The 14,816-nt window shown below is 31.1% G+C and overlaps 2 protein-coding genes across 5 annotated transcripts in view; one reads left to right on the top strand and one right to left on the bottom strand.

The window, feature by feature from the left end:
- Positions 1–5,559, bottom strand: part of LOC139487960 (cytosolic Fe-S cluster assembly factor nubp1-A-like) — a 38,406-nt gene extending 32,847 nt beyond the window's left edge. Inside the window, exons 1-3 of the mRNA XM_071273242.1 lie at positions 5,470–5,559; positions 3,643–3,747; positions 2,183–2,316 (exon numbers count right to left, since the gene is read on the bottom strand). Of these exons, the coding sequence (XP_071129343.1) occupies positions 2,183–2,316; positions 3,643–3,747; positions 5,470–5,500 (270 nt within the window). The 5' untranslated portion in view covers positions 5,501–5,559. The remainder of the gene's footprint in view (positions 1–2,182; positions 2,317–3,642; positions 3,748–5,469) is intronic.
- On the top strand, positions 916–13,998 carry LOC139487959 (tektin-3-like). 4 transcript variants are annotated; one of them, XM_071273238.1, is made up of 7 exons: positions 916–1,071; positions 8,030–8,775; positions 10,650–10,720; positions 11,650–11,793; positions 12,233–12,455; positions 12,714–12,868; positions 13,168–13,998. In XM_071273238.1, the coding sequence occupies exons 2-7, from the start codon at positions 8,059–8,061 to the stop codon at positions 13,379–13,381; spliced, it is 1,524 nt and encodes a 507-aa protein (XP_071129339.1). In that variant the 5' UTR covers positions 916–1,071; positions 8,030–8,058; the 3' UTR covers positions 13,382–13,998. The 4 variants fall into 4 exon arrangements, with proteins under 4 accessions (XP_071129339.1, XP_071129341.1, XP_071129338.1 ...); XM_071273240.1 differs by lacking the exon at positions 916–1,071 and adding an exon at positions 5,279–5,384; XM_071273237.1 differs by lacking the exon at positions 916–1,071 and adding an exon at positions 5,534–5,694.
- The last annotated feature ends 818 nt before the right edge of the window (positions 13,999–14,816 follow it).

Genomic DNA, 14,816 nt, shown 5'->3' with positions numbered 1-14,816 from the left:
CAGTACATGCCCTGGTCAACCTTAACCAACCAATTCCATTAAATGGATATCCCACAGTACAGTACATGCCCTGGTCAGACTTTTAATAATTACTATTTCTCTCTCACTTTATTAGTAGACCTTCTATCTTATGCATTTTTTTAAATAGCATCAACTATATTGAGAACAACATAAGCGTATTCATGGAATAAATACAATAGATTATTCATAAATTGTCTACCTGTTGAAAACTTATGCACAAGGTCATTGATTAAAAATTGTCTTTTTTCTAGCTCTAAATTCAATTTGCAATATTAAAATCCAAGATTAATGTCTGCAAAATTTCAAATAGATACATACATGTAGTAGAACTTTATCTCTTAATCCTGCTTAAATCTTCTGAAATCTTGAAATCGATATAATTAAAACCTTAATTGTTTAAAATTTACACCCTTAAGATAAGCAAGGATTATAAACATTAAACAAATTTGCACATAATTTAATCATATAACCCTCCCTTTTCATTCAAATGCTAAGAGTTGTTACTTTGTAAATATTTTAAAATCTAATATGTTCCTATAAATAAAATTACTTCTGTAGATATCAAAGTAATCTTTTGATATTTTCATGACAAAAAATTCAATACAATATGCTATAAATCAATAGAAGCTAAATGAAATCATAATCTAGTTTTGTCCTGTTTAAATCCTTTTGACGAAAGTACTTTTAAACATATCAAATTAATAAGACAGTTATTTTAACTTAAACAGTTTATAGCTGAATTCAATAATTGAAATGCAAGACAATTGAGATAAAACAATTTTCTTAAACTAAACAGTTAGTTTAAATATTGAACTTCAAAGAATTGAAATATAAATCGTAACAGAATAACTTTAAATGACCAGTGAAGCAATCATGTCTGACAATGCTAAATTCAATGTCGCTTTACCTATAGATTAATCTACTAGGGCAACGGCCTTATGGGTAGAATGTTGTCATGGTACTAAGTATTGTTGATAGGGTATACCGGACGTAGAAGTTTTAAAGGTAGATTTAGGTGGCTGTCACTTTATACCATTACATTCACAAGTGGTAAGTTGATTCTTATTGTTGTTCATAGATGAGGTGGCACATTTTAACTTTGTTTCCAATATTCTTTCATTTAATATTATTGTTAATCAAATATGTACTTAAAGAGGAATACAATTCAATTTCAATCGGACCAGTCCTCTCCGTTAAACAATCTCCATTTGCTGATTTTATACAAGTTAATTGGTCAATTAGAACAATTTTCACCAATAATGATATTGATTATCTATTTGTCAATAAATCAACAATTGTCTGTTAAAATCTTAACTGATAAAATCAAGTATAAATATTTAAACACATCTTTTTATTTAGGAGAGCTTCTACTATTTTATGTACTCAAAGTCCCAATCACGAACAAATGTTTACCATAAGAAAGCTATTCAAACATTAAGAAGATAATTCTTGATAATTATCACCCTTTTAAATCCACTTAATCCACACATTATGTGTAATGGCAACTAAGAAGACTGTAAAATATCGTTTGGCATAGTATAATATATCCTTGTTTTGATTATCCATTTTAATGTATTTTTCATTTTTTATATGCACTCTAATCTGGATATTCTGACTTAAAAATGCTTATATCTTCTTTTTTGTCATACTTAACTTAAAAGTTTATAATTCTTCACTAGTATTGACTTCCCTGATTCAATGATACACAAACATGTGATATCTGTACATGCACAATTCAATGCTGTACTACATGTTTCAGAAGTCGAAGCCATATATACATGTATGCCTAGACAAAGCTTTTTCACAACCACTTCAGAGTATTACCAATAAAAAAAAATCTGTTTCAAAATTATTAAAATATTTTTGTATCAAATGGAGTATTTTTCAGTTATAATTTTGTTCCACAGAGGTTGTATGTAGTACAAATTTCAAAATTGGTATACCCTTGAGCAATCCCATTCTAATTTTAGTTAAAGAGAAATACTACAGCATGTACAGAGTATAGTACCTGGGTATTGAAGTGGGTACATGACACCTATAAATACCTACAGCATAGATATTTATAAGACATCAAGTGTATTTTCACTCTACTACCAACTGTGCGAGGGCTGTATAGCCATTCAAGGTCGAAAAAAACTTCCATCATCATCACTCTACTTACCTGTTTTTCATTCCCTGAAGCTAGTCCATGTGCCAGATGAGCTGTAAATGTACTTTTCCCAACACCTCCTTTTCCAGATAAAACTATGACTTTATGTTTCACAGATGATAGTCTTTTCTTAATTTCGCCCACATCTAAATATAACATGATGATATTGACATGCAATGAAAATTTAAAAACTTATGTTGATTAAAACTATAAAAGAAAAATGTGTCCCTAGCACACGGATGCCCCATCCACACTATCATTTTCTATGTTCAGTGGAGTCAAATGGGGTAAAAACTCTAATTTGGCATTAAAATTAGAAAGATCATATCATAGGGAACATGTGTACTAAGTTTCAAGTTGATTGGACTTCAACTTCATCAAAAAGTACCTTGACCAAAAACTTTAACGTGAAGCCCGACAGACGGACGCACAGGCCAGAAAACATAATGTCTATGAATGGGGAATAAAAAAATGTTTTCTTTATCACTACTTTTCTACCCAAATTTTTAATTTAAAACTACACATGTATATGAAGCAAGAATCAGTTAAACACTCTATTTGCATTTATCAAAATACCCAAGGAACATATATATACAATGTATCCATAAAATAAAGGTTGAAAGACAATTTCAAGTGCTGCATGTGTATTAGACAGTACATAAATTAAATTCTCCCTTCCATTTTTATGTTTATTGCAGTCTCATGCGCCTTCATCTCCAGTAGAGCAATAAGAGGGGACCCAGAAGGTCCAGGCCTCACCATTTGTTGGGCAAATCTAGTTAATTATATAGGGAATCACTGAAGCATGACTCAAGCCTCTCTTAGGCAGTCAGTTGACCCCATCTTACGAAAATTTCTGGATCTGCCGCTGACCATGAATCTATCATTGCTATAAACAATTCTGACTTCTAGGTTCAAATATCAGCTGTTGAAAGGCTTGTATACAGATAGTTTAACGGCCATGGGCCACATACTCTGCCCATAAAAGCATTGGCTAAAAAATTCCCTATGGTTTTAATGTACATGTACTTCTAAACCATTTTTCACAATACAAAGGTCTTTTGCCTTTACAGTATCTTTAAAAGTTCTGCTGCATGTAATTTCATGTGTATATTAATTGATTTATTCTTAATGCCACCAGTGGACTAAGTGTCGTTTTTTTGTTGATAAATCTATTTGTTTTTGTCTAATTACAAAAATTTTGAAGAAAAATATCCCTATGGTAAATGCCTTTTTTTTATGATTTCTTTTCTTTTTCCACCAACCTTTCAACACAATTGCAATATCATGGCAAGAACAATAAATGTACAATGTTACTTTGTTAAGGTCTGAAATCAATGAAAATTTAAACAAAACTTGACAAGACAGTTTGTTTAACCCCATTTTTTTGTTCTAATGAACTCATCAGTTCCACACATACAGGCATACAATTGATACAATGTTACAAATATTATTTATTTAAAACTAACTACCTTTATCTGGTCCCTTTGGTAAGCTGCTTGCACAAATGGTCTGGTTTGGACAACCTGAACATGCATCAACTTTACCAGCTGCTTCACTTTTTGTTCCAGGACAATCTGAAATCATGTTGAAATAGATACATGTAAGCTTTTTACAAAAAAGAATGCAGAACGTTCAAAGGCATTGAAATATCCCCAGCCTGTATTGCAGTAATATTTCATTTTTTTTACATTCAACTTAAAATTGACAAGGCCAAGTATTCATTAACAGATATTGAGTGGATGATCACTGTCAAAAAAGTAAACCTTAAAGGGAATCTGGTTAAAAATATACAATTGGGTACTACAAGTACCATTCTGATTCATACAAATTTAGTTAAAAAGGGACCTACATAAACCATAAAAAATCTATCCATAGTGAATAAATAAACTCATCATAGATACCAGGAATAAATTTAGTATATACGCCAGACACGCATTTCTGATAAACATCCATTGATTACTGATCTTAATTCATGTTAATATCCTTATCAAATTTCTTCTACAGAAAATCTAAAGATTTCAATAAATACATCTAAAACATTGAGAACTACAATTCTTGAAAAGTGTCATGCTCTCTGCTAGGATAAACTTTTGTTGCATTTTAAAAATCTCAGAACCCTTTTAAAACTTATTTATTCAAAGATACATGTACATGTCCACTTGACATTCATTGACATTAAGAAGCAAACAACACATATACTATACTGAAGATAACTATTTTTTTTTTATTTCTGGCTAAATTTTAACCAAACAAGTGAAGGAGCCCATCCAATGCTTGCTAAATATATCATTTCTAAAATCTCAGAACATCTGCCACAGTCCATTCATTTAAAATCTTAGAAACATTGTATATTGATGAAAAGATGTAATATAAACTCATAGGAATCATTTTTTCAAAACTACATTCATTTTCGTTATTTTTTGGTTTATGGAATAAGTATTTAAATATAAATATATATAAAATAATATATAAACGTTAATATTAAATATTAAACATCTACAGATACCCTACAGATATGAAATCATAAATCTCTCATCTCTGATATTATATCTAATGTGTGTGTAATTCATTCATTTAAACTGCCTTTTCTTTTCGGTGTATGTATACCAGACAATTGTTTTATATTTTTTGCTTTTTTAATGACAAGTGGTGAGACTTTAATAAAACAAATAATAAATCTGTCTTATATTGTATCCCATTTAATTTAACTATAAAAAAAATAAAAGCAATAGTTCGTCTAAGAAAAAGATTAATTTATCACCTACTCTCTAGATTACGCAATCAAGGTATTAATTAACTTAAAATGTAATGACACAGAAGAAATCAATATGTTTAACGGTGTATGAAAGGTGAGGGCCCTCATGGGGTTTTTGATTATGTGATTACTTGGCCGTTTTTTTAATGATTATTTGATTATTAAGCCAAATATTTCATGATTATTTGATTACCTAGGACTGTATTTTTAGTTTATGATTATTTGATTACTAAAGATAAGCAAATATTTAATGATTATGTGATTATATTGGCAAAAAAATGGTGATTATGTGATTACTAGGACCCCCCCATGAGGGGCCTCAAAGGTGTTTCTAAGGACAAATAATTTTGTATTCAGTGATTATTAAATACCGAGCTCGAGACGCAGTTACAGGTAGCCGGACTATATTCTATTAAGAAAATAGCTTGAAAGTGTAAAATAAGTTATTCACAAATCGTAAGTTAGTTACAAAATGTATTTAAATTCTCAATCGCATGCCACTGATTACTTTATTGGGAAAAAGAACATTTTTATAACTCACGTTGTGGTGCATTGTCAGGAACGTCAGCCATATTGTTTACAAATTATCTCCCTTAAATTTATGACACGCCCACAAAGGTGCATTTCGGGAAGTCGCTAAAACAAAAGTTAGAAAGCGCTTTTTTTTCAAAGAAAACATTAAACTTTTCAAGAATGCCAGGGGACTTGCTTACAGCCTCATTTCCTTGTGATGCTTGTCGGTGTGCCAAAATTTACTCAGGAAATGGTAAGAATATTTCAATAGAACTCGTCGTTTTCGATTTTTTCCCCCCTAAGTCATTCAATCTGCATATTCTTGGACGTACTATCGTTCTAGTGTAAAAATTTATATATGTTCTGGATATTTTGATATGTTTTTAATTAAAAAAAGCAAGAGAATGTAGAATATGGAAAAAATATGTATCTTTATATTATTTTTTTTAATCTTTTTTTCAAACTACACATTTACATCTACATGACAGTACTAACTAATGCGCTACTGTCACTCTTGTCCTTTTTGTGTTATTTTCATGTATATTTTTTTTATCTGCATGTTTATCTATATTAAATTTCAAAATTCGACACACTTGAATATACAGAGCTCCTTTGAATGTAAAAAAAATCCATTCGTCTCACAAGACTTGAAGTAATATGTACAGCCAAGGACGTATAATACTAATATACTAAAGGATTGTTTCTTATGTATTCTTTCCATTAAAAGACACAAGGCACATAAAAGAAAGTTTTTATTTCAAAGTATTATAAATGCGTAGGGAATTTAGCCTAAACTCTCCATTTCAGACAATTGAAAATAGCTATCTCAATAATTCGTAATTTATTTTCAATAGAGTAGATCTTGATACACAACTTACATCAATAAACCCTATATCCAAGGAATTTCAAATTTCTAAATATAGAATTCCTTGCAAATACATAAGACAACTGAGATATTAATTATGTGTAAAAACAAAGTTTCTGAAGTAATCGGTGTTAATATGTTGATTATAAATGGATAGTGGGTTAATATTTATAGCTGGACGTCTGAAACAAATTCTCTTAGTTTGAATCTCCAGTAATAATATATTGCGTGCTTTCTGCAGATTCAAGATTTTTTTTAATTAAACACCTACATGAAATATCACCGGTGGTTATTGTTTAAAGTATAATTAAAGTTATAATCGGATGTGAAGCAATTAAAACAAAACCAATTAAAAATAACAGTTAATAAAAAAACTATAGATATGAAATTACATGTAAACGTAAATCTGTAACATAATATTTTAAATAAGCGTGATATGATTACAGCACATTATTTAGTTATTAACACATATAGATTTTTATTTGACATTATTATTTGACCCTTGTCGGGCTAGTCAACCGTATTTCGATCGATAGTGCACCAGAGCACTTTCCTTCCTCGTTGCTTGGTGTCTCTAAGCAGCGATAGCCTAGTAAACATTGACAATTTCAATTTGTATGTGGCCATTTAAATTCAACGAGGATTAGCAATTATTAAAATTTATCAATTTTAATATCACACAAGTCTGTGGTGTCTGGTCCGATTCACATCAGGTATTTATTAATTGAATAATTTAAAGATAGTATTTGAATTAAATTTTATTTATTTAAAATTTTATCTTTTAACAAAATATTAGATGTTGACTTGCAAAATATATTATAGATATTATGTGCACCTCATGATTATTTTTTCTATGATACTTTTTAACACTATAAGAATTTTAAACCAAATACTTCATGTATGTTGTGTTAAATAAAAAAAAAATCCACTGAAAGAGGGAATACCTTCTATCAATTTACTCAAGAGAAACCTTAATGTTAAAACAGTAAATGACCGATTAAAGGTCTTAAAGAGGGAGTGTAGTTCCACGTGTTTTTATTTTTGGTATAATTTTACAAGCTGATGCTATCATAAAACCACGTTGACTTAGCAAACATGTATGCATCTAACTATTTTCAGTCTATTGCATACTGTTCAAGCACATTGCACGTATTATTTGCTAATTGGTGATGACGGTATAAATCCACATGCACAGGAGCTAGTCTGTCACAGTTTAGCATATTTCGTTAAATATCAAATGTTCTGATATCATGTACTGCGACAGACAAGTTTAAATGAAATCTCAGCCATACAATCCAACATTATGCATCCAAAAAAACGTTGATGATAATTCGTTCCCATTGAATAAAATTATGTATCACAGACATATCTTCATAATGAAACAACAAGAACCCCAACTACAAATATAGTTTTATATTTACATTTCTGAAGTGTCGTACATTTTTTCACTCCATGTAAAGACAAAAGCTGTTATGACTTAAAAGAGAATTAAGATTCACTAACAAATGAGTCAAAATGGACGAAATACTTGATGTCAACAAGACTTAAAAGTTGAAACTAACTTTTTAAAGGTTTATGATACATGCATATGCATCAAATGTTATTTGCAATGTTTAGTGTTGACATGAAAGGACGGTTTTCCCAGCTTATTTCATGTCTTTATAAATGTTCTTATGTGTTAACTTTCAGTTTATTTAATTTCTACACTTGTTTATGTTTTCAGAAGCCGTACCTATATTTAGACCTCCCAAGATGGAATACTTGGGTCACACACAGACTGCCACCTATATGACCGGTCCAAGGCTTGGTGGTAGTAATACACAAACATTTTTGCCTAGTATAAGTACAATGCAAGCTTCATATAAGGCCAATGACACTTATCCTGCCCCTTCACCTCTGAGGAGATCTTTAACCACACTTCCTTGGAGACCAAGCACATACTACCAAACCGCACGTGTAAATCCTAGTTCAGCTTTAGTCAGAAGTATGCCAGAACCTTTCTCTGCTAGGAATCAACTTTCTGAATTGGACAATGTTAAAGTTCCTTCAGTGTTTGCTGCGGCTAGAAACGCTATGTATACACGATTTTCTCCTAACGATTGGGCTAATTCAAATCAAAGTAATTATTTAGTTTCGGATAAAACAAGAAGTGCTGCTGAACGTCTACGATTTGATACAGTTCGTCTATGCAGAGAAACGGACGACAAAACAAAGAGAACACAAAGCGACGTTGGTAAACGTCTTGGAGAGCGAATCGGTGATATTTCATTCTGGAAAACGGAGGTTAATCATGAAACAGATAACATGATGACAGAAATTGGAGCCCTGAATGAAGCCAAGAGAATTTTGGAGAAAGCTCTACAGGAGACAGAAAATCCTCTTCACATTTCTCAAGAGTGTCTGTACCACAGAGAAAAACGTCAAGGAATTGACCTTGTACATGATAACCCAGAGAAAGAATTGATTCGGGTAAGACATTTGTTTATATACAGTATGATTGATGCCAATGGTGGATCCAACAGGGGGGTCCGGGAGTTAGAACACCCCTTTTTGTTGAAGATCAATGCATTTAAATGGGGTCATGTACTAGTAGTTTGAACCCTCGCTTAATCCTGGATTGGAAACCCTCTTTTAAAAATTGCTGGATCAGCCCCTGTTTAACTCATGATTTAAATCAATGTCCTGAGCATTTTCTTTAGTAGATAGAACCTTTTACTTACATCTATAAGTAATTGTATTACACATTTCATTTATATTTGGTATTAATGCTGTTTAAATTGCAGACATTTAAAGAATTGGGATTTATGAAATTATTTATTTAAACCGTTATTTGCTTTCCTTTCATTATCCAGTTTAAACCTTTTAATCCGAACAAAGCTTTTTTAATTACCGAAGGGCATTTATAAAAGAGTCATAGTAACGAACATAAGGTTCAGTCTGAGCTGACCCTTTAATTCTATCATTCTCAAAGAATTCCAAAAATATTGCCAACTTCCACGAGTTCATTGAAATGAAGGGTCTATAAATTGGGAAGTAAATGAACTTACTTAAATTGCTAATATACATCTAACATATCTAATTTAAATCTGAGACTGATAGAATTTTTTTTTGGTTTGGAACATCCTTCTTATTCAATATTTTCACAACTACTTAAAAATCGTCCCCAAAAAACATAAACATTTTAGATCTATGCCATTTATAATTTGGTAACATGTTCAAAATTCGATAAAACTAACGGTTCCAATCTTAGAGGTCACACACGGACCTGTTACAATGAATATTTTATTATTTAAATCGTTTTTTTAATCACCTTGATGACAAACAAGTTCAGGGAAAATCTTTTTACTGATTTTTTTTAGCAACACACGACAATGTTTGCTATTTTCAATTTGTAGCAAAACCACTGAAAAACACATACTTATCACTATTAAACTTCAAACTACAAAATATGAATAGCAAAACAGAAGAAAACTACCAGACTTTAACCTGTCAAAAGGACGTTTCCTCGTGGTAGTCTACATATTACGTTTCTTCACGATACTAGAAGTCTACATGACGTTTCTTCATGATACCCTACATGACGTTTCTTCATTATAACCTACATGTACATTAATATTTTCAAGGATGTATTATTGTCACTAAAATTGTTTGTACTGAAAAATCTCGAGACTCCATTAAATATTTAAACTGCATATAAATCATGGGACCGATACATAATGATATTGGTTCCAGGTAAATGATACCAAGACTATGTAAATCATAAGATAACAATTTTATTTTTAGAGTACCCAGTATTTGCAGAGGGTTGTGCTGTTTGGTTTAATTGTATAATATTTGCATAGATTCTTTTGACGTATTCCTCATACAAACCCACATAATTTATTATTGTTTATCTACATAAAGATTTTAAGTTGAAAGCTACAAGATCTAAGTTATTTTGGCTAAAAGTCATAAAATGGAATAAATTGAAGACTGTCATATTAAGTGTGGGTGGTATTCTTGTTATAAATACTTGCAATTGACAATGGTATGCAAATTTGTTTCATAAGTCAAACTGAGAGGATTTCTTGTAGTGAAAAAGTGCTGCAAATTACTTAGCCTTAGTCAAAAGTGAAACTTGTTTTTCTTCAATAGACATTTCAGCTGCTTGCTCTGAAAATGTTTCCCCTATAGTGGAACACTGTTCCGTTTTATACTTTGCGAATACTGCAAGGTGAATTCTGTTTATTCTGGTTTAATTTGATATCCACACACACACACACACGTACATGTATTTGTAAATAAACATAATAGCCATACACTAATAAGACACACTTATATTTTGTCTTTGTTTCTTTTTATAGGAAGTAGATATCATCAAAAGATGTCAAGACAAGATGAGAAATACCGTAGAACGTGCCAACGTCCAACTTGGGTAAGTTAACTATCAAATAAGTAAAATACCAAATTTTCATTTTTGCATTCGATCATATATAATTAATTGAAATTTTAATCATCTGTTCTATTCTGGGTAATATAAAAATTAATACCATGTTTTCCATAATAATATTGTAACAGTGCATGGCTTTATTCTTCATTACATCATTTTCAATTCATATATATATGATGATACTTTTACGATTGTTGATATATATATTGCTTCTTTTATACCTACAGTAGGTTTGCATTCTATATAATCTGAGTTCTCCCATTGGCTTAACATACACCATGTGGTGTTGTTACACCCTTTCATATCGTATGAAAACAGGTTTCCATTTTGAGACTCATGCTACAGTCATTCTATGGTGCACTAAAGGTAAATTTTAATCATAACGATAGTATTCATCATAGTTCCTGGAAGTATGACAACCGGACCCAAGTTTGGTCAGTACGTAATGCAAAATGTAAGCAAGAAGCTTTTCCTTGATTCATAAAAAATGATATCTCACTTGTATTCGGATATCTCTTAAAACATACACAATCAGCAAACACAATTCAAAGTAAAACTATTATGGTTTATCGTGACTATTAGATAATGTTGTCTTTTTTCGAAGCTATCTTTGGTGCTCAACTGTTGCATGCCTGATTTTCATATTCAATTTTCTTATTTTATTTTCTTTTGCATAAATTCTAAAAGCCTTATTTACCTAATCTTTCTTCATTACCTGATCTTTCTTCGTTTTCTGATCTTTCTTCGTTACCTAATCTTTCTTCGTTACCTGATCTTTCTTCGTTACCTGCTTTAGTAACTGTTCATTTTCACACCTTTCTTCGCTACCTGCTTTAGTAACTTCATTTTCACACCTTTCTTCGTTACATACTTTAGTAACTGTTCCACTTACTTGTAATCTCCTTTGCTTGCAGTCTTAACCGTGCTGCACAACACGAATTAGAGAAGGACGAGGGAGACAAGTTCAATGCATTGAACCTTGACAATAGCTGTCATCAGATGAGGAACAACTCCAGGGGATTGTCATTCCACAATGGAATTGCAAGAGTAGACCACACGTATGTAACTTATAACATCATATTTTAGGAATAAAAAAGTAGATTGACAGTGAGGAATAAATTTGTAATATAAATCAAATACATTTGTTCCATTGACAGCAACTGGTGAAAATGGGACAATTAAAAATCTGTAAATCTCAAGACAGTGTCAATCGAATATAAGGACAATATGAATAAAAATGTTTAACAAGACATGATCGAAACAAATTACAAAACCATTAGTACTTCACAGTGTGTACTAAACAACTGTCATTTAAGGGTGTGTTCCTAACTGGTTATCTTAGCTTTCTCCTCAAGAGACACACAGTTGAAGCGTACTCAAACAAGTAATGTTTTAATTTGCTTTCTTTATTTTTTTTATTTTTTTTGTCAATGTTGTATAAATGTATAAAAACAACTTTGACAAAAATGTTTAGTAATAATGTTGTATGTTTTTTAGTGTGTCAGTACCAGAGTCATGGGCCAAGTTCAGCAATGACAATATTCAAAGATCCCAGAGTGAGAGAGCTGCATCCCGTCAAATGAGAAACGAGATCGAAAGTGTGCTCAACTCATGTGCCAATGAAATGTGGCAGGAATGGAACAATGTCAATGTTAACCTGACCAAGAGATGCCAGGAATCAACTGATGCTAGAAACAGACTCCAGACACATCTGTCCAAGGTTAGTGATCCTGCTAGCTTTGTAGACCTTCATTGTTGTTTCATATTTACTTTAGTTTTCTCATACATTTGAGAACGATATTGATACATGAAAACATAAATCAATAGAGCATAGTGTTGTAAATCGCAAAGATTATTGACTATTTTTAAAATCATCTGGGAAAATTCTGATTAAAAATAATGCACACTCCGTTACTATTTGAAATATGATGACCTTTTTTGTTTGGGTCTTGTCTCATTGATATTATTTTTTGTTCAGGTTCTTCAAGAGATTTTCGATATGGAGAAGAACATTGAATTAATAAAGAAAGCCATCCAGGATAAGGAACAACCAATGCAGGTGGCTCATTCTCGTCTGGAAACCAGAACACACAGACCTAATGTGGAATTATGTAGAGATCCAGTACAACACAGGTATATACAATAGTAATAAAAAAAACACATTTAAAGTAACATTTAATTCTGTAAAAAGTGCATCACAAGATATCATTATTAGTGAAAGACTATTTTTCGCTTGATTAAGATGACAATCGTAGAAATACGAGGACATGTGTAGAACTAAGACAAAACTTGTACAATTAAGACGACACTTGGTAAATTAAGATGACACTTCAAGAATACAAATAGAACCTTTTAATTCAGTTGTTATAGCCCTTTTGTATTATTTTTTATATTTTTTTACTGACACGAACTAATCATATTTTTTTTTCCAGACTTGTATCAGAAGTACAAGAGATTACAGAAACAGTAGAATCTCTCCAGATGAAACTTAGAATGGCTGAGAATGCACTCCAAGAACTGCTCCGTACAAAAGCAGCATTAGAACAAGATTTAGCCATTAAGAACAACAGTATTTTCATCGACAGAGAAAAATGTCTTGGCATGCGTAAAACCTTCCCAATGTCACCACGCATTGTCTCAGTTTAGGAACAGTTTAGACATTCAATCAAAAGAATTACAAATGAAAATCTTGCACGTTATTTATGAAAAAAAAATCAGTATTTGAAATACACATTTAAATAAAGTTTATGTCGGCCCTGACTCAGTATTACTGCTAACATAGATACTGTGATAATGTATGCATTGGAATTTGTTGATGAGCAATTTTGTTATGTATATGTGTCTATCATTGTTAATTTTTTTCTGTTTCTTTTGCATAATATGGTTATTTCTTTCTTTCTTTTCTATCATTTGTATTTTGCCGATCTATTTGATAATGGTTCTTCTTGTACCATTAAAAGCTAAAATATATTTTCTAGATAAGAAACAATTGAGCATCAGATGCTTTTGTACATATATATAGAATATCCATCTGTGATACTTAGTATATTTATTTCTGAATATAGCTATATTACCTGTCAGTATTTGCACTTGTGTGATAAATCAATGTTAATAAAATGCATAGTGCTTGTTTAATTAAACTTCATTTAAATGCTTTCTTATTTATTATTATGTCATACTATATGTTGTCATCATATTAATGTTTGCTCAAAACCGTTTTTTGTAAAGGTTGAACACTTTGAAAAATAAAATGGATGCTGTGATTTCGTGTTCCTATTTGTAACTTGTGGCTAATTGTTTGCAGTACCAAAACGAAAACTGAATCTATAGCAATTCTTACACACAAAAGATATACTGTATTGTGGAAATGCGTAAATGTTGTAAATTTGAAGGTTTAGAATATCTTTATTTACTAGCGAAAAAAGTAAAATCACAAAGCTACTGACTGACTCCTAGGAAAATTCAAAACGGAAAGTCCCTAATCAAATGGCAAAATCAAAAGCTCACACACATCAAACGAATGGATAACAACTGTCATATTACTTATATGGATATAACCTGGTTTTATAGCTAGCTAAACCTCTTACTTGCATGAGAGTCGCATCAAATTCCATTATATTGACAACGATGCGTGAACAAACAAACAAACATAATAGTTAAAAATGTCAAAAATAGGGACACAGCAGTCACTATTGTGTTATAATCTTGATCACAAAAAAAAACAAACAAATATGTAACAAAGAAGCACAAAATGGAATATAAACCAGGCACATTTGCAAAAATTAAAGACCATAATAAACAAATTTACCCTTGGTACAATAACACACTAAATATATGAATAAGTACAGAGCCACGTCATATATGTATCAAAACTAACATAAAAATCCATACCGGTATAGACAAAGCACATAGGTTGCTGGTTGATGATATTCCCCGAAGTTACCATCAGTTCAGTGGTAAGAAATGACTACTGAGATAGCAAAGTGTCTTAAAAACTCCGTTGATAAAATAAGAAACTATATCTTTATCTCTCAGGAAATGTTGACAGTAGATTAATTTGAATATTCTATGTATGTCCCTT

Source organism: Mytilus edulis, chromosome 9, assembly GCF_963676685.1.
Source record: "Mytilus edulis chromosome 9, xbMytEdul2.2, whole genome shotgun sequence".
Lineage (NCBI taxonomy): Eukaryota > Metazoa > Mollusca > Bivalvia > Mytilida > Mytilidae > Mytilus > Mytilus edulis.
The sequence above is the reverse complement of the archived record's forward strand: the minus strand, read 5'-3'. Positions and strand labels throughout refer to the sequence as shown.

What these genes read in the sequence shown, in the direction of transcription:
- LOC139487959 (XM_071273237.1), top strand. Translation starts at nt 5,622, where the DNA reads ATGCCAGGGGACTTGCTTACAGCCTCATTTCCTTGTGATGCTTGTCGG. An exon ending in ATTGCAAGAGTAGACCACAC is followed by an intron (nt 11,794 to 12,232) that starts GTATGTAACTTA and finishes TATGTTTTTTAG; the next exon opens with TGTGTCAGTACCAGAGTCAT. An exon ending in TCCAGACACATCTGTCCAAG is followed by an intron (nt 12,456 to 12,713) that starts GTTAGTGATCCT and finishes TTTTTTGTTCAG; the next exon opens with GTTCTTCAAGAGATTTTCGA.